Source organism: Sus scrofa, chromosome 2 (assembly GCF_054392235.1).
Source record: "Sus scrofa isolate SSC_HxYL_T2T_F1_AM1 chromosome 2, Sscrofa_HxYL_maternal_Yorkshire_Landrace_v2.0, whole genome shotgun sequence".
NCBI classification, from domain to species: domain Eukaryota; kingdom Metazoa; phylum Chordata; class Mammalia; order Artiodactyla; family Suidae; genus Sus; species Sus scrofa.
In genome coordinates, this window is record NC_139384.1 from 94,694,616 (window position 1) to 94,716,369 (window position 21,754).

Sequence of the window (21,754 nt, forward strand, 5' to 3'; positions counted from 1 at the left end):
CAAGAAGAAGATAAAAGAATTTATGCCTGGGAGTTCCCACTGTGGCTCAGTGGTAACGAACCTAACACATTATCGATGAGGATGTGGGTTCAATCCCTGGCCTTGCTCAGTGGGTTAAGGATTTGGTGTTGCCATGAGCTGTGGTGTAGGTCGCAGATGTGGCTCAGATCCTGCATTGCTGTGGCTGTGGTGTAGGCCAGCAGTTGCAGCTCCAATTCGACCCCTAGCCTGGGAACTTCCATATGCCGCACAGGTGTGGCCTAAAAAAAAAAAAAAAAAAAAAAGAAGAAAAAAGAAAAAAATGCAAAAAAGAAAAGAAAAAAAAAAGGATTTATGCCTTGATCTTCACGTTTGCTTTAGCAGAACAAACAGAGTACTGGCTTCTTTCAGGAAAAGTAGATTTGGAAGCAGGCTGCCAAAAGAGCTGTATTGTTTACCTCTGGAAGTTTTATGTCAAATAAGAAACCATGCAGTATGAGAATAACTCAGAACCAAGGAGCATGACAAAGAAAAGTGGAGGAAGGGAAAAGGCAGGGGGGGCTAGAGCCTCACTTTTCTGGAAATCTGGGTGGATGACCCCAAGGACATGGATGCATTACTTTGGCAGTCTCTTTTAGACAACAGATACTCTGCTTAACCAACTATCCACATTTACCAACTCCCTCTATAGCTTGATACTAGGAACTCTGAAATTCTGAAGCCTACTTATAAACCTTTTAACTTAAAAAACTCTCTTCTCACCAAATGGTAATAATTTCCACTGAGCTTCCTATCACTCTCTTAAACCTGCATTTAGGTTCTGTATTAGTTATCTGCTGCTACCTAACAAATTACCCCAAAACTCTGTAGTTTAAAACAATAATAGGAGTTCTCTTGTGGTGTGGGTTGAGGATCCAGCATTGTCACTCCAGCAGCTTGGGTTGCTTCTGTGGCACAGGTCTGATCCCTAGCCCAGGAATGTTCACATGTCCTAGGTATAGCCAAAAATATAATACTAGTAAATATTTAAAATCTCATAGTTCTTGTGGCTCAGGAATTTAGGAGTGGCATAGGTGGGTGGTTCTGTCTTAGGGTCTCTCATGAGGTTATAGTCAAGGGGTTGGCTGGAGATGAATCATCCAAAAGCTTGATTCGGGCTGGAAGATCTTCTTCTAAAATGGCTCACTTACATGACTGTGGACAGGAGGCTTTGGTTCACTGCCATGTGAACCTCTCCACAGAGCTGTTGAGTGTTTGCATCATATGACATCCAGAGTTAATAAACAAATGCATGAGAGAACAAGGAAGAAGCCACAACAGCTTTCAACCTAGTCTCAAAAGTCATATATGTAATAAATTCAGCAAAGTAGCAGGATATAAGATTAACATTCAGAAGTCAGTCACATTTCTGTATACCAGCAATGAAATATTAGAAAAAGAATATAAAAATATAATACCTTTTAAAACTGCACCTCACAAAATCAAATACCTCGGAATATACCTGACCAAGGAGGTGAAGGACCTATATGCCAAGAACTATAAAACTTTAATCAAAGAAATCAAAGAAGATGTAAAGAAATGGAAAGAGATTCCATGTTCATGGATTAGAAAAATCAATATTGTAAAAATGGCCATACTACCCAAAGCAATCTATAGATACAATGCATTCCCTATCAAATTACCCATGACATTTTTCACAGAACTAGAACAATCCAAACACTTATATGGAACAAAAGACCCAGAATTGCCAAAGCAATCCTGAGAAATAAAAACCAAGCAGGAGGCATAACTCTCCCAGACTTTAAAAATATTACAAAGCCACAGTCATCAAAACAGTGTGGTACTGGTATCAAAACAGACAGACCGACCAGTGGAACAGAATAGAGAACCTGGAAATAAACCCTGACACCTGTGGTCAATTAATCTTTGACAAGGGAGGCAAGAACATAAAATGGGAAAAAGAAAGTCTATTCAGCAAGCATTGCTGGGAAACCTGAACAGCTGCATGCAAAGCAATGAAATTAGAACACACCCTCACACCATGCACAAAAATAAACTCCAAATGGCTGAAAGACTTAAATATACGACAGGACACCATCAAACTCCTAGAAGAAAACATAGGCAAAACACTCTCTGACATCAACATCATGAATATTTTCTCAGGGCAGTCTCCCAAAGCAATAGAAATCAGAGCAAAAATAAACCCATGGGACCTCATCAAACTGAAAAGCTTTTGCACAGCAAAGGAAACCCAAAAGAAAACAAAAAGACAACTTACAGAATGGGAGAAAATAGTTTCAAATGATGCAACTGACAAGGGCTTAATCTCTAGAATATATAAGCAACTTATACAACCCAACAGCAAAAAAGCCAATCAAGCAATGGAAAAATGGGCAAAAGACCTGAATAGACTGATCTCCAAGGAAGATATACAGATGGCCAGCAAAAACACATGAGAAAATGCTCAACATCGCTGATCATAAGAGAAATGCAAATCAAAACAACCATGAGATACCACCTCACACCAGTCAGAATGGCCATCATTAATAAATCAACAAATAACAAGTGTTGGAGGGGCTGTGGAGAAAAGGGAACCCTCCTGCACTGTTGGTGGGAATGTAAGCTGGTACAACCACTATGGAGAACAGTTTGGAGATACCTTAGAAATCTATACATAGAACTTCCATATGACCCAGCAATCCCACTCTTGGGCATCTATCCGGACAAAACTCTACTTAAGAGACACATGCACCTACATGTTCATTGCAACACTATTCACAATAGCCAAGACATGGAAACAAGCCAAATGTCCATTGACAGGTGATTGGATTCAGAAGATGTGGTATATATACACAATGGAATACTACTCAGCTATAAAAAAGAATGACATAATGCCATTTGCAGCAACATGGATGGAACTAGAGACTCTCATACTGAGTGAAATGAGCCAGAAAGACAAATACCATATGATATCACTTATAACTGGAATCTAATATCCAGCACAAATGAACATCTCCACAGAAAAGAAAATCATGGACTTGGAAAATAGACTTGTAGCTGTCTGATGGGAGAGGGAGGGAGTGGGAGGGATCAGGAGCTTGGGGTTATCAGATACAACTTAGAACAGACTTACAAGGAGATCCTGCTGAGTAGCATTGAGAACTATGTCTAGATACTCATGTTGCAACAGAACAAAGGGTGGGGAAAAAAATGTATACATGTAAGGATAACTTGATCCCCTTGCTGTACAGTGGGAAAAGAAAAGAAAAAAAAAAGTCATATACAATGTCACTTCTGCCATATTTTATTTGTTAGAACCAAGTCACTGAAACTCCAGCCCACACTGCTGAGGAGAGGAATCAGGTTCCCCCTTTCATAGGGAGGCGTGTTAAAGAATATGTGGATAGATCTTAAGGCCACCACATGTTCTAAACTGGAACAAGCAGGGCCATTTCAGTAAGTGGCTGGCATCACAATTCCCACTTATTTAGTTCATCAAACAACAGGCCCCTGAAGGAAATACAGTTCTACTTAAAGTTTGCCCATGGCTTTTCACTTTTAATCATATTACTGCATCCCGTGCTTTCCTCCTGTAGAATCAGCTGACTTCTGTGTGGCTGAACCACACTGGCTCCATTTTGGCAGCTCCCTCTTAGGCCTGCAGTCCTACCTCCTTGCCTTTCTGCATGACTGAGCTTTATCCTACTCACAAGGAATGCCCCCAAGGCAGATAAATTCCCTATCTACTTTCACCCTTGCCTTCATCTGATGTGAAAACTGAAGAGTGCCTTTAGCTGACGCAGATGGTTAAGTCATGAGACCCCCAGGGAGAGGAACAATCACCAACGCTAGTCAGTGTGGACATACTTCTCACCAGGTAGTCAGGTTCTATTTTTAGCCTCAGCCTCTTTAAATCCTTTCATACTTCTTTCAGTGGTGCAAGCAGGGCTGGGAAGGCCTCTGGACTGTTGTCTGCCCAGTCCTGCTGGCATGTGAGTTACCCACAATAAACTTCACCACTGCACTTTTACAGAGTTGTCTGCTTTGTTTTTCAGTCTCAAAGTTCCTTCTCAGATCAGAGGACATGATTCCACATCTCTGCCTTCCAACAACTCCCTTGGGTAAGAAGCCAATAGGACAGAGAATAAAACTCTTTTAAGCCCTTGAAAAGCCAATATTTTGACCATACATTCCTAGCGGGATGTAAACAAAACAAAAATAACTATAAAAAGTACTTCGTTAGTTGTTTCATTGCTAATGATAACAATTTTGGGGGGGGTAAATTAATATTATTTACTTCAATAAATAATACATGAAATCCATGACAAAATTCAGTAGAGTAAAAGCATGTATAATTTGATCCAAGTATCTTATTCAAATGAATAATGTTAATAATAATATAACTAACAGTCAATACTCTACAATGTACAATACAGAAATAAGTTAATGTATTAAGAAACAAACGTTTAGCATCAGAGAAAAAGAGATATAAGTATAAAATCCAAGTTAAGAATCTATACTATTAAGTTTGAAACACAAATACGAGTAAGAATCCATAATTTGTTTTTCTTTCTAAAAGTATGTGTTTCACTGAAAATGCCTAAAAAGCAATGGCTTCCAGTAGCAATGAGTGTACCTAGCACCCAGACTGTGGCCTCTGAAGAGATTTTCCATTAAAATATCCATTTACAGAAAATATGGGATGAAACAAGCTACACAATACCACAAAGATAAAATCAGTCAAACGCAGAATTTAAAAAATTCTATAGGGCAAATGATACAGGTTCTAGAAGACACACAAAAAAACATAATATAGAAAGAACTGTTACAGATGAAAACATACTTAAGAGACATAACAAACACATGGGACATGGAGATCCTGATGGCTTCTGATTCAAACAAAAACTTGTAATAAACAACATTTTTAGATAATTTGGAGAACTTCAAATATGAACTGGGTATTGTTAAATGGTATTAATAAACTTATACGTTAAAGATGAAGAACAAGTATTTACGGGTAAAATGGTATGATGCCTGGGATTTTTAAAAAATACTCCAAACAACAAAATACCACCCATGTTTCAGCCAGTAGAGATGGTTTGACTTTTTATAGCGTAACAGATTATATAATCAAACTTTATAAGCGAGCTCACTCCAGACACAAATGGAGTGCATAAACGCCATGTTTAGGGAACATCTTTTCAATATCCGTGAATCTTAATAACACTGTCAGTGAACCTCCAATTCGACATGTCAATTACTCATATACCACTGGACACTTCATCAAACAAAAGCTGATTAAAATTGTGATAAATTAACTGGTCATGCCATTTCCTTCACCTACTAACAAAGAAAGCCTAATACAATAGGATCAAGCTTCGTCTGACAAGACTTGTTCTTAGTGATGTCTGCAGATTCTCAAAGATTCCTACATGCTTGCCTAAATGTCTGCCACCACATGTTTAATAATTTGGTCCAGATTTCTCTAAGAAACCACACTGAACTGAACACCTGCAATTCACAGATTCTACCTTTTCCACACTTAAAAGAAGGTATTTATTTTTTAACAGTTTTATTGGGATATAATTCAAATGCCATACAATTCACCCATATAAAGAATATAATTCAATGTCTTTTTAGTATATAAAGAAGGCTGCTCAGCCATAACCACAATCTTAATTTTGAAACTGTTTCATTCCCCCAAAAGAAACCCTTTAACCATTATCTGTGACTCCCTATTACTCACCCTCCACCTCCTCCCATTTCTAATCCTGTCTCCACAGATTTGGACTATTACAAATAAATGGAATATTTCAAATAAATGGAATTACACAGTTTTTTATGTTTTTTAACTTCTTTTTCACTTAAAAAATAGGATATTATCTTCTAGTATTCCTATCTTTTGGTAACTTTCCAATATAACAATCAATGCCTGTAAGAAAATATGTTTGAATTCCTTTAACTCTGGAGTGTTTAAGAAGCTCGTATTCTCCAGGTGCTGGGGTCAGGGTTCCAGAGCTTCCCTGTTTCATATCTTTAGTCCTGTCACTTCTAAGGAATGGGAGCAATCCCATACCCAGGGTCTAGGCCATTTTTCTAACCATCTTTGTCTCACCTAAGAGATTTCTCAAAGTCAGCCCAAGGGATGATGCTCCCACCATCCCTATTCCACCCTCCAAACAATGTCCTGTGTCACTTTGCTTCTGAAGGCTTTGTTTCTTAAGTTAGTGCAGAAGAGACTAGGAGTTCTGTGACGCGCTCCTGGACTGAGTGAAGTAACCCGTTGACTCCCTCTAGCGAACGGGAAGGAGAAGACAATTGTGACATCACCCTGACCCACCCGATTTTGGCTTTTAATCCTCATGGCCATTCGGTAGACTTCCAACTCCTGTCCTGTTATTCTTTTTTCTCCCATCATCAGTCAGGATATGCCATGGGGCCAGGAGCACAAGAATCAAAAAGGGTTCAGTGCGTGGAGAGTGAGAGTGAGGTAAGAAGTGAGGAAACTAGACTCAGGAGCTAGAGGCCTGCGTCTTTCGTCCCCTTTACTTCACTGAGGGCACAAGAGAAAGCTACAAACCTGCAAAAGCCCGAGAGATGGCAGCCAATTCTAGCCTGTGAGGCAGAAGTTAACTGGAACCAAGTTATCAGGAGGGGCAAAGGAAGAACCGAAGGAAAAGAAGAAAAAGCAAAGCACCCAAAGCTCACATGGCCTAAAGGGAGAGAAGATTCCTCACCAGAACAGGTCAGGCCTGGCAAGGTGGAGAGGGGATGGACCATGGAGAGAGAAAAGAAACACTCACATGAGCTTTTTCTGCTAGCAGCCAGCTTTGAAGAGGGGGTAAAGGACAGAGAGACGGCTCACACCATCTCTTGTCCTAGCATTCTTCTGGCTATTAAATTAGGTCCTCGGCAGAATTCTCTCCCGCAAGCCCTCTACAAAATGTGCAGGAATGACCACCTACTACCAGGTGACACGTTATCCAAAACAAAACCACCTAAGCACTATTCCACACCAGGAAGGGATATGCCCTATCTGTCTATGCCCGTGGCTCCTGGAGCCTTCCCCAGCTCTACTTGTGGTAGGCATTTTTTCTGGAGGAACACAGAACAGATCTTCCTGAGCCAAGTTGATTAGTCCCCTTTCCTACTCCAGAGGTTTCAAACCCAGAGGCAACTTCCAATACTTGAAATAAATAGTAAGGTATTTTCAGCAAATGCCTAAGCCCAATGCAGTGCTTGAACTAAAAAAAAGTCTAGAATGCTCAGAGGATACATGATAAAGCATGTGTGCTGGAACTCGCAATCTTAATTAATATTACCATTATTGCAGTTACTATTAACCAGCTTGCAAGGAATTATAGTCTTTTGATATTTTAACCATTGGCACCTCTGTGCTAATGTGTACTGGCTGATCATTAAACCTGGGAGGTTCTCATGTCTTATGGTGACTCTAAAAGTAACACTAGACTACATACAACTGTGAGCCTGATAGCAGGACTGGACATGACTGTGTAACACTCTAAGAAGAAAGCATTCTCCTAAAACCTATAAAGTACCATACAAAAAGAGTCTTTAAGAAGTTAAGAAAAAATACTATGTGTAACCAAAATACATGTTCTGTAATTATTAAAAGTAACATGTAAAATGGCCTTCACCATATTAGGCACAACCAAGCTATTACATGGTAAAATTTTATTATAAATTCTGAGGTTTTTTTTTTTTATTTTGGCTGTGCCTGTAGCATGCAGAAGTTCCTGGGCCAGGGATTAAATCCATGTCACAGTAGTAACCTGAGCCACAGCAGAGACAATGCAGGATCCTTAACCCACTGAGGCACCAGGGAACTCTGATAAATTCTGAGTATTGATTAGCAGAATGAACTGAAACTGAATCCCTATCTGTTTTTCTATTGCTTGGTCCCAGAGATTTTTTTTTTTTTTTTTTTGGTCTTTTATGTTGTTGGTTTTGTTTGTTTTGGCGGGGGGGCCACACTCGCAGCATATGGAGGTTCCCAGGCTAGGGTTTGAACTGCAGCTGTAGCTGCTGGCCTACACCACAGCCACAGCAACAGTGGATCCGAGCCACGTTTGTGACCTACACCATAGCTCATGGCAATGCCGGATCCATAACCCACTGAGCAAGGCCAGGGATTGAACCCGTGTCCTCATGGATGCTAGTTGGATTCATTAACTGCTGAGCCACGATGGGAACTCCTCCAGGGATTTTTAATACTTGCAGATGTGATGTCTGCTCTGAAAACAAAAGAATTACAGTACCTTATAATGTCCATTCATCACAGCATCATGCAGGGGAGTGATCTGGTACATTCCTCTGACATTTACGTCCGCTCCACCTTTTAACAGTGCATTCACTATCGGATAAAATCCTCCTACGCTAGCTTCATGAAGTGCTGTCCAACCTATTACACAAAAAAGAAACAGCCTGTTTATTCGGCATCTTAACAATGTTTGTGCTTGCCCTTAAAATAAAAACTCTAAGTTGTTGCTTTAAAAACATTTTGGTTATATGAGACAAGATAGTCCCGCCATGAAAGGAACCTATATTATCTATGGATTAAAAAATCTGATGGACAAATAAAATTCCTACCCCTACTGTTGGAGTGAATACACAAAAATATGAAAAGAAGTAAAATATTGGAAACTATTCTTGCCCTCCTCAAATAAAAAGGCTGTAGAGGGGGTTATTATTAGTACATATAGAATGCTGGTTGCAGGCTACTCTTCTGCATAGAAGATGGAGGGGGGGAGCATAGATTTGTAGCTCAGCGTACTTCCATTTAAAGTAATCCAGCCGGCAGGACTACATAGAAGTCAGAAATATACAGGTGACTCTTGAATAACATGGCTTTGAACTGTGTGGGTTCATGTTATACACCAATTTTCTTTCAATAATAAATACTACGGTACTAGACGATCCAAAGTTGGTTAAAGGAGAAGCCATGGATACAGAGGGCTGACTCTAATTTATACTTGGATTTCTGACCATGCGGAAGAGGTTGGCACCCCAACCCCCATGTCAGAATGGATCAAAAAGCAAAATCATAGGTCCATATGAAACATATTTTAAATAAAAAGATACAGATAGGTTGAAAATAAAAGCATATAAAATGATTTAGCAAATAGACAGGAAACATAAGCAGCATAGGATGTCTATATTAATCACATATAGTAGCTTTCAAGACAAAGTATATTATCAGAGTTAAAGAGGGATATTTCTTAATGATAAAAAGGTCAATGTATCAGAAGACATGACAATTACAATTGTGTATGTACCTAACAATAGAACTTCAGAATACAAGAAGCAAAAATTTACAGGATTAAAGGGAAAAAAAGACAACTCCACAATCACAGGTGTTAAGATTTCAACGCTCCCTAAGAAAATGCCAGATCGACCTGACAAAATATATGTAAAAACAAGATGAAGTGAACATTATCAAACACCTTCATCTAACTGACATTTATAGAACAGAAGATCTAACAAGTGAAGAATAAACATTGGAGTGGACAGGCGACATTTACCAAGAAAGACCAAAGACAGTATCCTAGGCATAGGCAGTAAAACAACTCTCAATAAATGTAAAAGGCCCAAAGTCATAGAATGGAATTGAATTAGAAAGCAACAATAGAAAGATATCAGAGAATCCCCAAATGTTTTAAAATTTAACAACTTCTGGAGTTCCCTTCGTGGCTCAGTGGTTAACGAATCCAACCAGGATTCATGAAGACGTGGGTTCGATCCCTGGCCTTGCTCAGTGGGTTAAGGATCTGGCATTGCCATGAGCTGTGGTGTAGCTCGCAGATGTGGCTCAGATCTTTCATTGCTGTGGCTGTGGTGTAGGCTGGGAGCTGCAGCTCCGATCTGACCCCTAGCCTGGGAACCTCCATATGCTGTGAATGTGGCCCTAAAAAGCAAAATGAAAAAAAAAAATTATAAACAACTTCTAGGAGTTCTCTTGTGGCACAGCAGGTTAAGGATCCAGTGTTATCACTGCAGCAGTCTGGATTGCTGCTATGGTGTGGGTTCAACCCCTGGCCTGGGAATGTCCACATGCCATGGGTGTGGCCAAAAAAAAAAAAAAACCCCAAACCAAAAAAGACCCTTGTACTATAATCTTGGAGTCAAAGAAGAAATCATAAAAGAAATTTAAAATTATTTCAAACTGAAATATAAAACATCATATTTTATAACAAAAATACAAAACATGAATAATGTGGAATGCAGCAAAAGCAGTATTTAAAGGGAAACTTAAAGCTTTAAATTGCTTATAGTAGGGAAGAATGTAGAAAAGTCTGGGACCTCATTTTCAAACTGAAGAAGCATAAAAAAGGACAAGGCAAAACAAAATAAGTAGAAGCCAAAAAGGAACAGAAATCAATAAAATATGATACAGATAATAGAGAAAAATTGAAAAGCCAGTAGTAGTTTTTTTCTTTGAAAAAAAGTCAATAGAATTGATAATCCTCTTGCTTAAACTAGCTTGGGTGTAAGAAGGAAGAAGAAAAGAAAAAGGAATGAAGGAAGAGAGGAAGGAAGGAAGGAAGGGAAGAAGGAAGGCAATGAGCAATATTAGGAATGAAAAATAAACTATCCCTAAAGATCTGCAGACGCTAAAAGGATAACAAGAGAATATCATAAATAACTCCATGTCAATAAATTCTACAACTTAGATGAAAAAAGTCCCTTGAAAAATACAACTTAACAAAACTGACCCACAATATGAAACAGAAAATCTGACTAGTCCACATCTATTAAAGAATTTGAGTTTATTATCAAAATCTTCCCACAAAGAAAACTAGAAGCCCAGAGAGTTTCACTCTAAGTTCTGTCAAACCTTTAAGGAAAGAAAAAAAAAAAATCTTACACAAACTCTCACAGGAATCAGAAGAGGAAAGACAATTTTTTTTCACAGTCACATATTCAGCATATGGAAATTCCTGGGCTAGGGGTCAAATGGGAACCACAGCTGCAGGCCTACACCACAGCCACAGCAACACCAGATCTGAGCCACATCTGTGACCTATGCCACAGCTTGTGGCAAAGCCAGATTCTTAACCTACTGAATGAGGCCAGGGATGGAACCTGTAGCCTCACAGACACTATGTCAAGTTCTTAACCTGCTGAGCCACAATGGGAACTCCAGAATACTTAATTAATTTTATGAGGTCTGTATAATCTTGATACCAAAACCACACATTATAAGAAAACTGTAGACCAATATTCCTAATGAACACAGGTACAAAAAAAAAATCCTTAACAAAACATTAGCTAATCCTGATATCAAGATAAAAGAATTACAATAAATAGAAAATTACAGACTGATATTACTCATGAATAAAAATGTAAAAATTCTTAATAAAATATTAACAAATCAAATCTAGCAATATATAAAAAAGGATATCATAACCAAGTTTTCATTCCTGACAAAAATTCTCAGAAAATTAGGGATAGATTTCTCAATCTGATGAAAAGGAGCTACAAAACCCTACAGCTACCACCATGCTCAATGGCAAAATATTGAAGGGGCAAAACTAATTAATCTATGGTGAAAAATATCAGAACAGCAGTGGCTTTTAGACAGGGAGGTTGGGAAGGACTGGGAACAGGCGTGAGGGAACTCTTTGGAATGAGAGTAATGTTCTATCTCTTGATAGAGATTTGGGTTAAAAATATGAATGTATTTGTTAAAACTTATCAAATGGCACGTTTAAGACTTGACATTTCACTGCACGAAAATTTTACCTTAAAAAAAAAAAAACTATTGAACTCTAGTTAAAGATATCCAGGCTGAGGTGTTGAGTGGTAAAATGTACTGTGTACAATTTTCTTTGAAATGCATCAACATAAATGTGGACTGAGAAATAGATTTTAGATGGATAGGTATGAAATTAAAAATATAGATATCTCGGATCAAGATGGCAGAGTAGGAGGATGTGGAACTCACCTTTCCTCACAAATACATCCAAAGGCCATCTACATGTGCAACAATTCTAAATGAAAACTAACCAGAGACTGGCGGAAAGACTCCTGCACAAGCAAGGCTGTAAGAAAGATCCACACAGAACCAGGAGGAAGACAAGAGGAGTGATCAGGTTAGGACCTGTGCCTCTGGGAGGGGACTTAGAAGTAAAGGGAGATGACATGGGGAGAGACCCTTCCTGAGGAGTGAGTGGATCAGCCACATAATGAGTGCCTTAGCCCTCAAGTGGCTGACAAAGGGAAGATGAGCTCTCCTTGGCTGTGTGGAGGGCTGGTGGGACTAATGAGACTCTGCTTGTGAGGAGCACACAAATACTTGCCTGTTCTCAAGACAGGGGAGAGAGTGTGGATTAAGAACACATGGGTAGCTGACTGGTTTCCCATGACCACTCCAAAGTGACCCTGGCCTAAGGCGAACAAATGCTCCAGCCAAATTCACCTCATGCCCCAGCTACACACTGGAGCAAGAGCTGCCAGGACCGAGGAAAGACTTTGTCCATCAGAAACTGAGGAGGCTCAAACTAGAAGCAGCATCTGAAAAGAGGAGGGCCAGCCAGTTGCTGGTGCCTACACAGGCAAGCATCCATACCCATTCCTCTTGCTCCAGTGTGGCTTCCCTGTGGGGCAAGAGTGCTAGTGCTAGTAGGCAGGAGGCCTCATACATCAAGGGAACTAAGTCAGCTTGGACCCAAACCTTGGGGCTGCTGCTCAAGCAGACTGGGATTTGTCTCCCCCCACCTCCAACAAGGTGTTGATGGCCAGTGAACACAGAAGAAGCTTTGACTCACACCTAGAGCTGGCCCCAGCTCCTCCATCCAGTCCCACCTCCCCTCCAACCAAGGTGATGGCTGCCAGCACCTCCTGAAAAAAGATGTGACTTGTGCTCATATAAAATCCAACTCTCCCACAAAAGCCACCAGGTATACACAGACTGTATAGTGATGCTCCCACACAAGGACACCCCTTCAAGACTGCACAGGTAACTACTTCAACTAATTTCATACAAACAGAGAAAGTTAGTAAAATGAGAAGATGGAGGAATTTTTTCAATTGAAAGAGCCAGAGAAAACCACTGAAAAAAACAAATGATGAAACAGAAACAATTTACCAGATAAGGGATTCAAAGCATTAATAAAAATGCTAACTGAATTAAGGAAAAAAAAAAACCAAGGAGAATTTCCACAAGGTACTAGAAAATATAAAAAAGAATCAGAACTGAAGAACACAGTAAGTGAAATGAAAAACACACTAGAAGAAATGACAGCAGACTAGGTGAATTAGAAGAATTCATAAGTGACCTGGAAGACAGAATAATGGCAATCACACAAACAGAACAGGGGAAAGGAAAAGAGATTTTTTTTTTTTAAATGAGAACAGTTTAAGGGATCTATGGGATAACATCAAGCACACAAACATTCATATTATTGAGGGTCCCAGAATGAGAAGAGAGAGAGGAAGAGGGCCAAAAATGTATTTAATATAATTATGGCTGAAAAAGGAAAAAGATATCCAAGTATAGGAAGCACAGATGGTTCCAAACAAGATGAACCCAAACAGATTCACAACAAGACATATCATAATTAAAATGGCAAAAGTTAAAAGATATAGAGAGAACTCTAGAGGTAGCAAGAGAAAAACGAAGAGTCATATAAAGGTATTCCCATGAGACTATCAGGTGATTTTTCTGAAGAAATTTTGCAGGCCAGAAAGAAGTTGCATGATAAATTTAAAGTGCCAAAAGTGTTAAAACCTGCAACCTAGGATACTCTAGCCATTTAGAGTAGCGAGACTACCATTTAGAATGGAAGGAGAGATGAAGGAGAGTTCATCAATACTTAACCAACCTTCACGAAATGTTGAAGAGTCTTCTCTAAGTGGAAAAGAAAAGGGAATAACAAGGAATAAGTATCTATAGAAAAGAAAAAATATTGCAATAATAAGGGCAAATAAATACTCAGCAAAGACTGAGGATCAACCAGTTAAATAAACTAGTATGGAAATTAAAAGACAAAAAATTATAAAACTAAGTAAAACTTTAATAATCAGTAAAACAATAAACATGAAGATTTAAAATATGATATCAAAAACAAAATATGGAGGAGGGAAAAAAAATGTAGCTCTTGGAATATGTTTCAATTTAAGGACTACATGTTTAAAACATATGGATATAGTTACTGGTCAACATATACGAACCCATGGTAACCACAAGTCAAAAACCTATGAGGAGGTCTCGTTGTAGCTCGGTGGAAATGAATCTGATTAGTATCCATGAGGACACAGGTTCAATCCCTGGCCTCACTCAGTGGGTTAAGGATCTGGTATTGCCATGAGCCGTGGTGTAGGTTGCATACGTGGCTAGGATCTGGCATTGCTGTGGCTGTGGCGTAGGCCAGTGGCTTCAGCTCTGATTCAACCCTAGCCTGGGAATCTCCATATGCCACGGGTGCACCCTAAAAAGACTAAAAAAAAAAAAAAAAAAAAAAAAAAAAAAAAACCTATGAGAGATATATCAAAACCAAATGAACACAAACATACCACTAAAGGACATCATCAAACTATAAGAGCAGAAACTAAAAGAAGAAAAGAACAGGAAAGAACTATGAAAACAACTGTAAAACAAGTAATAAAATGGCAATAAATTCATATCTGTAAAAAATTACTTTATCTTATTTTAATTTTTGCTTTTTAGGGCCACATCCACAGCGTATGGAAGTTCCCAGGCTAGGGGTCAAATGGGGGCTACGACTGCCAGCCTACACCACAGCCACAGCAATGCCAGATCTGAGCTGCATCTGTGACCTATACCACAGCTCATGGCAATGCCAAATCCTTAACCCACTGAGCAAGGCCAGGGATTGAATCTGCATCCTCATGGATCCTAGTTGGATTCATTTCTGCTGAGCCACAACAGGAACTCCCTCAAAAATTAAACAGAGTTCTCTTGTGGCACAGCAAGTTAAGGATATGGTGTTGTTACTGCAGTGGCTTAGGATGCTGGTGTGGTGTGGGTTTGATCCCTGGCCCAGGAACTTCCATATGCCATGGGTGTGATCAAATAAATAAATAAATAAATAAATATTTTAAACATCAAAGTACTAAATGCTCCAGTCAAAACACATAGGGTAGCTGAATGGATTAAAAAAACAAGACCCATCTATAAGCTACTTACAGGAGACTTACTTCAGAAATGAAGATACACAGAAACTGAAAGTGCGATGATAGAAAAAGATATTCTTCTATGCATGGAAATGCCAAGAAAGTGGGGGTTGCAATAGTCATATCAGACAAACATAGATGTTAAAACAATGTCTATAACAAAAGAAAAGGAAGTGTATTATAAAATGATAAAGGGATAAATACAAGAAGGGGATATTATATTCATTAACATATATCCATCTAATATAGGAGTATTTAAATATGTGAAGCAAATATTAAGAGACAAAGGAAGAAACTGATAATACAATATGGGACTCTAACATCCCACTTACTTGAATGGACAGACCATACAGACAGAAAATCAGTAAGACAACAGTGGTGTTCAATGACACAACAGACCGGTTGGACTTAATAGATATCTATAAGATACTCCATACAAACCCAGCAGAATATTCTCTTCAAATACACATGGAACATTCTCCAAGATAGATCACATACTAGAGCACAGAACAAGTCTCAGCAAATTTATGAGGATAGGAATTGTATCAACCATTTTCCCAACCACGATGGTATGAAACTAGAAATCAATTACAGGAAGAAAAATGGGAAAAGTATAAACATGAGAGATTAATCAACATGCTACTAAACAAAACCAATGGGTCAATGAAGAAATCAAAGAAGAAATCAGAAAATACCTCAAGACAAATAGAAATGGAAACACAATGGTCCAAAGTCTATGGGATGCAGCAAAAGCAATTTTAAGAGGGAAGTTTACAGCTGTAGAGACCTACTTCAAGAAACAAGAAAATCTCAAATAAACAACCTAATCTTCCACCTACAAGAATTAGAAAAAAATTTAAAAAAAATCACAACGTCAGCAGAAGGAAGAAAATAATAAAGATCAGAGAGGAAATAAATTACAGACCAAAAAATAGAAAAGATCAATGAAACCAAGACCTGGTTTTCTGACAAAATAAACAAAATTGAGGAGTTCCCATCATGGCTCAGTGGTTAACGAATCCGACTAGGAACCATAAGGTTGCAGGTTTGATCCCTGGCCTCGCTCAGTGGGTTAAGGATCTGGCATTGCCGTGAGCTGTGGTGTAGGCTGCAGATGCAGCTTGGATCCCGCATTGCTGTGGCTCTGGCGTAGGCCAGCGGCTATGGCTCCGATTTGATCCCTAGCCTGGGAACCTCCATATGCCGCAGGAGCGGTCCCAGAAAAGGCAAAAAGATAATAAATAAATTAATTAATTAATTAAACAAAATTGGTAAACCTTTAGCCAGGCTCATCAAGAAGAAAAGAGAGAGGGCCCAAATAAATAAAATAATAAATGAAAATGGAGAAGTAACAACCAATAACAAAAAGAAACAAAAAACCATAAAAGAATACTACAAACAGTTATATGCCAACCAACTGGACAACCTAGAAAAAATGGACACATTTCTAGAAACATACATACTTCTAAAACTGAATCAGGAAGAAAGAGATAATCCGAACAGATGGATCGCTAGTAATGAAATATAATTTATAATTGAAAAAAAAAAAAAAAACCTCCCAGCAAACAGAAGTCCAGGACTAGATAACTTCACAGGGGAATGCTACAAAACACATCAAGTTAATATCCACCCTTCTCAAACTACTGCAAAAAAGTGAGGATGATACAAGATCACCATTACACCCTAATATCAAAACCAGTTAAAGTCACTACAAAAAAGAAAATGACCAATATATCAATGAATATATATGCAAAAATCCTAGACAAAATATTATGAAATAGAATTTAACAATATATAAAAAGGATGCTTTTTATATATTGTTATGACCAATGACCAAGTGAGATTTATTCCAGGGATGTGAGGATGATTCAATATTCACAAACTAATCAATGTGATACACCACATTAACAAAAGGATAAAAATCACATGATCATCTAAATAGACAGAAAAAGCATCTGACAAATTCAACATCCACTCATGATAAAAATTCTCCTCAAAGTTGATATCGAAGGAACATATTTCAACATAATAAAGTTCATTTATGACAAACTTGCAGCCAAAATCATACTCAATAGTGAAAACCTGAAAGCTTTTCCAAATCAGGAATGAGACAATGATGCCCCACTCTCAACACTTTTATTTAATAGCATTGGAAGTTCTAGCCACATAAATCAATCAATAAAAAGATATAAAAGGCACCCAAATTGGAAGGATAGATGTAAACCTGTCACTACTTACAGATGACATGATACTACACAGAGAAAATGTTGAAGTGTTTTAAAAAAAACCTATTAGAACAGTGAATGAATTCAGGAAAGTTGCATGATACAATATTAATGTAAAGATATGTGTTGCTTTCCTGTACATTAATAATGAATCAGAAAGAGACAGCAAAAAAGAAAGAAAAAGAAAAAAAGAAAAAGAAATCCCACTTAGAATCTCAGCAAAAAAAATAAAATACCTAGGAATAAACTTAACCAAGGAGGTGAAAGACCTATACTCTGAAAACTCTAAAACACCTATGAAGGAAACTGAAGGTGCTACAAAGAAAAGGAAAGATATACTGTATTTTTGGACTGGGAGAATTAATATTGTTAAAATGTCCATACCATCCAAAGCAATCTACAGATCTAATGCAATCCCTCTGAAAATATCAACAACATTTTCCACAGATCAAGAACAAATAATCCTAAAATTTATATGGAATCAGAAAAGTCCCTGAATTGCCAAAGCAATCTTGAGAAATAAGAATATAGCTGGAATTATCACTTACTCTGACTTCAAACTTTATTACAAAGCTAAAATAATCAAAACATCATGGTAATGTCACAAAAAGACATACAGATCAAAGGAACAGAATATAGAGCCCAGAAATAAACTGACAACCTTATGTTCAGTTAATCTATAAACAAGGAGGCAGGAGTTCCCGTCGTGGCACAGTGGTTAACGAATCCGACTAGGAACCATGAGGTTGCGGGTTCGGTCCCTGCCCTTGCTCAGTGGGTTAACGATCCGGCGTTGCCGTGAGCTGTGGTGTAGGTTGCAGACATGGCTCGGATCCAGCGTTGCTGTGGCTCTGGCGTAGGCTGGTGGCTGCAGCTCCGATTCGACCCCTAGCCTGGGAACCTCCATATGCCACATGAGCGGCCCAAGAAATAGCAAAAAGACCAAAAAAATAAAAAAAAATTAAAAAAAAATAAACAAGGAGGCAAGCATATAGTCTAGTCTCGTCAATAAATGGTACTGGGAAAACTGGACAGCTACATGGAAAAGAATAAACTTGGGAGTTCCTGTTGTGGCTCAGTGGTTAATGAATCTGACTAAGAACCATGAGGTTGCAGGTTCGATCCCCAGCCTCACTCAGTGGGTTAAGGATCTGGCATTGCTGTGAGCTGTGGTGTAGGTTGCAGACGTGGCTCGGATCCTATGTTGCTGTGGCTCTGGCATAGGCCAGTAGCTACTGCTCCTATTAGACCCCTAGCCTGGGAATCTCCATATGCCATGAGTATGGCCCTAGAAAAAGACCAAAAAAAAAAAAAAAAGGCAAAGAAAAAAGAATAAACTTAGAACATTTTATCATGCCATGTATGAAAATAACCTCAAAATGGATTAAAGGCATAAATATAAGACCAGAAACCATAAAACTACTGCAAGAAAACACAGGCAGAACACTCTTTGACGTAAATAATAGCAATATTATTTTTGGACCTGTCTCTTAAGTTGATGAAACAAAAGTAAAAATAAATGAATGCAACCTAATTAAACTGAAAAGCTTTTGCAAAGCAAAGGAAATCACAGACAAAATGAAAAGACCTACTGAAAATATTTGCAAACAATATTAATAAGAGGTTAATATCCAAAATATATAAATGGCTCATACAACTCAATATCAAAAGAACTAACAACCCAAATTTCTTAAAAATGAGAAGACCTAAATAGAAAATTTTCCATGGAAGATATAGATAGCTAACAGGCATATGATAAGATCAGTAATCATCAGAGAAATGTAAATCAAAACCACAATAAGACATCACCTTGCACCTGCCAAATGGTTATTATCAAAAAGTCTGCAGATAACAGAGAAAAGATAACTCTTGAACACTGTTGGTAGGAAGGAAAAGTGGAGCTGCCACTACGGAAAATAGTATGGAGGCTCCTCAAAAACCAAAAGAAAACTACCTTATAATTCAGCAATTGTACTGCTGGGCTTGGATCTGAAAAAAATTAACACACTAAATCAAAAAGACACGTGAGCCTCAATGCATAACAGCATTATTTAGAAATAGCCAAGACAGGGAAGCAACCTAAGGGCCCATCAATGAGGAACAGAAAAAGATGTGGTGTATACACACACACACAGAAATATTACTTAGCCATAAAAAAATAATGAGATCTGCCATTTGCAACAACATGAATGGACCTAGAGAGTACTATGCTGAGGGAACTATGACGGAGAGAGAAAAATACTATATGTTATTACTTACGTGTGGAATCTACAAAAAAAATGAATTTTACAAAATATAAACAGACTTAAACATATAGAGAAAAATCTAATGACTACCAGTGGATAGAGGAAAGTGGGGCGGGGGGTGGGGGAGCAAGAAAGACATAGGGAATTAAGAAACACAATCTACTATGTACAAAACAAATAACCAATAAGGATATACTGTACAAAACAGGGAAACACAGCCATTATTTTGCAATAAATTCAAATGGAGTATAACATATAAAAATACTTAATCACTATGTTGTACACCTGAAACTAATATAATGTTATAAATCAACTATGCTTCATTTTTAAAAATAATAAAGAAAGAAAAAACATTTGGGAAAGCCATGTTAGAGTTGAAAGAATACATTTTTTTGGGGCTGTGCCTACAACATTCAGAAGTACCTGGGACAGGAATCAAACCCTCACCAGAGCAGTGACCCAAGATGCAGCAGTGACAATGCTGGATCCTTAATCCTCCATCCACCGTGGAACTCCCAAAAGACTAATTTTAAAAAATAAAAAATATATATACTGGCCTTTGCCTCCTGATTCTTAACAAAGAGTCATAATACCCTTTTAAACAGGGGTGGCAGGAGAATCTTTTGTTCTTATATTCTTAGTCTCTGACCCTAGTTACTGATACATAATTCTCAAGACCTTCATTGGAGTTCCCGTCATGGCTCAGTGGTTAACAAATCCAACTTGGAACCATGAGGTGGCGGGTTTGATCCCTGGCCCTGATCGTGAGTTAAGGATCTGGTGTTGCCGTGAGCTGTGGTGTAGGTTGCAGATGTAGTTTGGATCCTGCGTTGCTGTGGCTCTGATGTAGGCTGGTGGCTACAGCTCCAATTCGACCCCCAGCCTGGGAACTTCCATATGCCACGGGAGCGGCCCAAGAAATGGCAAAAAGACGAAAAGAAAAAAAAAAAAAGAAAGAAAGAATAAGAAAAAAAAAAAATCTCAAGACCTTTATAATTTCCTGAACAACAAGAGAATCTGTCTCAGAGTTTCTAAAATCCCTTGGACTTTCCTGGGTGATAGAAGTGTCTTTTGTTCTAATGAGACAAATTTTGGAGGGTTCACAGATGAGGCTGGTCACCAGAAAGACCAAGTTATAACTGGAAGCTAGAACTTTCGGATCTTCCTCCAAACCCCAGAAAGGAGAGAGGGGCTGGAAATGGATTTAATAATCAATCATGCCTATGTGATGAAGTCTCCATAAAAATCCCAAAAATATGAGGTTTGGAGAATTTAACCAGGTCGATGAACATATCTGCATGCTGGAAGGGTAACACATCCCAATCCCATGGGGACAGAATTTCCTGTTTCGGACCCTTCCTGACCTCACTTATATCTTCTTTATCTGGCTTTTCATTTGTCTCCTTTACATATTCTTTATTATATAATAAACTGGTAAACATAATTAAGTGTCTCCCTGAGTTCCATGAGCTGTTTGAGGAAATGATAAAATCCAAGAAAGAGGTCATGGTAACCTCTAATGCGGAGCCAAGTCGAATGGAAGTTGTGGGTAACATGGTGACTTCTTGCGATTGGCATCTGAAGTGGGGGTCAGCCTCATGGGCCTGAGTTCTTAATCTGAGGCGTGTACATGAACACTGGTTAATGTCAGAATTGAACTGAATTGCAGTACACTCAGCTGGTGTCAAGATTTGTTTGATGTGTAGAAAACCCACATACCCAGGCTAGAAGTGTTGTGAGTTGAGAAGAGGAGAAACACATGAGTGTTTTCCCTTTACAATAAGAATATTATAAAAACAAATGTACAGAATCTAGGAATTATGTATATGGATGTTTACTGTTCAATTCTTTCAACTCTTCTGTATGTTTGAAATTTTTCATAATTTCATAAAAATTTTTCAAATAAACAGCTCACATGTGAACTTTTGGGACATAAAAATTTAAGAACTACCTATTTGTTTTAAAAAAATAACAGGAGTTCTCTGGTGGTGCAGCAGGTTAAGAATCTGGCATTGTCACTGCAGCAGCTTGGGTTGCTGCTGTGGCATGGGCTTGATCACTGGGCCAGGAACTTCTACACATCGTGGGCACAGCCAAAATGTTAAAAATCTCTCTTTCCCCAAAGCACTGTTTGTGATAAAATAAAAA

General features: G+C 38.4%; 1 protein-coding gene across 2 annotated transcripts in view; it reads right to left on the bottom strand.

Moving 5' to 3' along the window:
* The window catches only part of ANKRD31 (ankyrin repeat domain 31), a 171,987-nt gene that overhangs the window by 81,186 nt on the left and 69,047 nt on the right, over positions 1–21,754 (bottom strand). For both annotated transcript variants that reach the window (XM_085013838.1, XM_085013837.1), the window contains exon 12: positions 8,259–8,401. In XM_085013838.1, coding sequence (XP_084869964.1) covers positions 8,259–8,401 — 143 coding nt within the window. The remainder of the gene's footprint in view (positions 1–8,258; positions 8,402–21,754) is intronic.